This window comes from Amphimedon queenslandica, unplaced genomic scaffold (genome assembly GCF_000090795.2).
Source record: "Amphimedon queenslandica unplaced genomic scaffold, v1.1 AMPQUscaffold_9676, whole genome shotgun sequence".
Taxonomy (NCBI): domain Eukaryota; kingdom Metazoa; phylum Porifera; class Demospongiae; order Haplosclerida; family Niphatidae; genus Amphimedon; species Amphimedon queenslandica.
The window spans coordinates 1-1634 of NW_003550052.1; the positions used below are offsets into that span (position 1 = coordinate 1).

Sequence of the window (1634 nt, forward strand, 5' to 3'; positions counted from 1 at the left end):
TTCTTCCCTCTTCCCTATCTCTTTTCCTTTCTCTCCAGTCGTCTATTGCTAGGTGCGTTAGTCCATTCACATGCTATAATAATAATAGACTCATCACTATCTGATGCAAATCAACTGACCTCGTTCCTTGATGCTGTGAAATTATTCCTCAAAGAGCAAGTTTCGGCAATTGCTAAATTCAACATTATAAGGTACAATTAATTTACATATGTTTACTCGTCATGATATACAAACATTTTACGTGTATATTCTGTGATGTGGCCTGCAGGTGTACCGGAGGTCTGACTAGTTTTGCCGATAACTTGTTAAAAGTGTTGCCAGGTGTTGTGCAGGAGGGGATCGAGTGGTTGGATGAGGCTCATTCCAGTTCATTCAATGCACCAATGACTAATAACCTCATAGAAGCTGTCACTAGAGCTATTGCTTGTGAAGGAGTGAGTTACAATATTAAATATTGGTAGTACTATTAAATAGAGCTGAAACAGATGTGGTATTTCACTATCCGGATATCCTGTTGAAATTTCTTTCGGATATTTGCCGGATAGTTAATTAATAAAAGTTAATTAGTCAGTGACTGCAGACATCAAAAAAGCAAAGTTTTTATTTCCCAGGATGTTATTCTTGTACATTTCTGGTAGTTAAGAAGCTCAAAAATGATTAAAAAGTGACTGACAAGGTTGGTAGCTTCAAGAACTTACTCTTTTATTGCTGGTCATTAACTGACAGAATTGCATTAATTAGTTATAAAGTCTAGTTATTAAGTTTAATTATCCTATTTGTCAAAAATTACTATCCGGATACTAAATTTATAAACGGATATCTGGATAATCAGGATATCTGTTTCAGCTCTACTATTAAATGCAAGTGCGAGTTACACTATTAATAGCATTATTATTAAATATAAATGCAGTTAATTTTATTATAAGTATTTTATTTTTCTCTTTTCCCTCTAGAATGATGCAGTATACATATTAACTCAAGGGCGCTCTGCATTAAGAAGCTATTCTTCTTTATTCAACATGCTCCAGTTGTCACATGTACCAGTTAATATTAGTGTGTATGAGTGCACTGATCCTGGAGCACTGGATGATTATAAGGAATTGTGTAGAGTATGCAATGGAAGGCAAGGAATATAATTATTGTCCTATAATATGAACTATGATTGTTTGTTCTCTCCTTTCTTTCTCTCCTCTTTTTCTCTTCCCTCCCTCCCTCTCTTTCTTTCTCTCCTTCTCTCTCTCTCCCCCCCTCTCTCTCTCTCCTTCTCTTTCACAGGTTACATGTGTATAATCCAAAGTCCCCAGTATATGATCCCATTGCTCCAGTCTCTTCACGTCCTTCATCTGCCGCCAGCTCCATTAACAGCACTTCCTCAAGAACAAAGTTAGCCTGCAAAAAATTCAAATTATAAATTTTCTTTTTTTAGGACTCCACCGTCCCTGCCCCGAGATGATGTCCTCCTCGTGTGGGAGGAGCTTGAGAGGGGGCGTGACACTCTAGCAGAGATACAGTTGATACAGTTGGAGAAGCAGACGGTTGGAAGGAGCGATAAGCATCCACTGCCTAAACCTTGCAAAGAAGAATACATGTCATCAATACAGTGGATTGATGTGAGATAGAGTTATACTTGCATT

General features: G+C 37.5%; 1 protein-coding gene across 1 annotated transcript; it reads left to right on the top strand.

Annotated features, from left to right (window-relative positions):
• Positions 1 to 41: 41 nt before the first annotated feature.
• On the top strand, positions 42 to 1626 carry LOC109590677 (uncharacterized). The gene is made up of 5 exons (XM_020006564.1): positions 42 to 191; positions 269 to 434; positions 954 to 1123; positions 1276 to 1383; positions 1427 to 1626. Exons 2-5 carry the CDS (start codon positions 384 to 386, stop codon positions 1617 to 1619), a joined length of 522 nt encoding a protein of 173 aa, XP_019862123.1. The 5' UTR covers positions 42 to 191; positions 269 to 383; the 3' UTR covers positions 1620 to 1626.
• Positions 1627 to 1634: the final 8 nt, after the last annotated feature.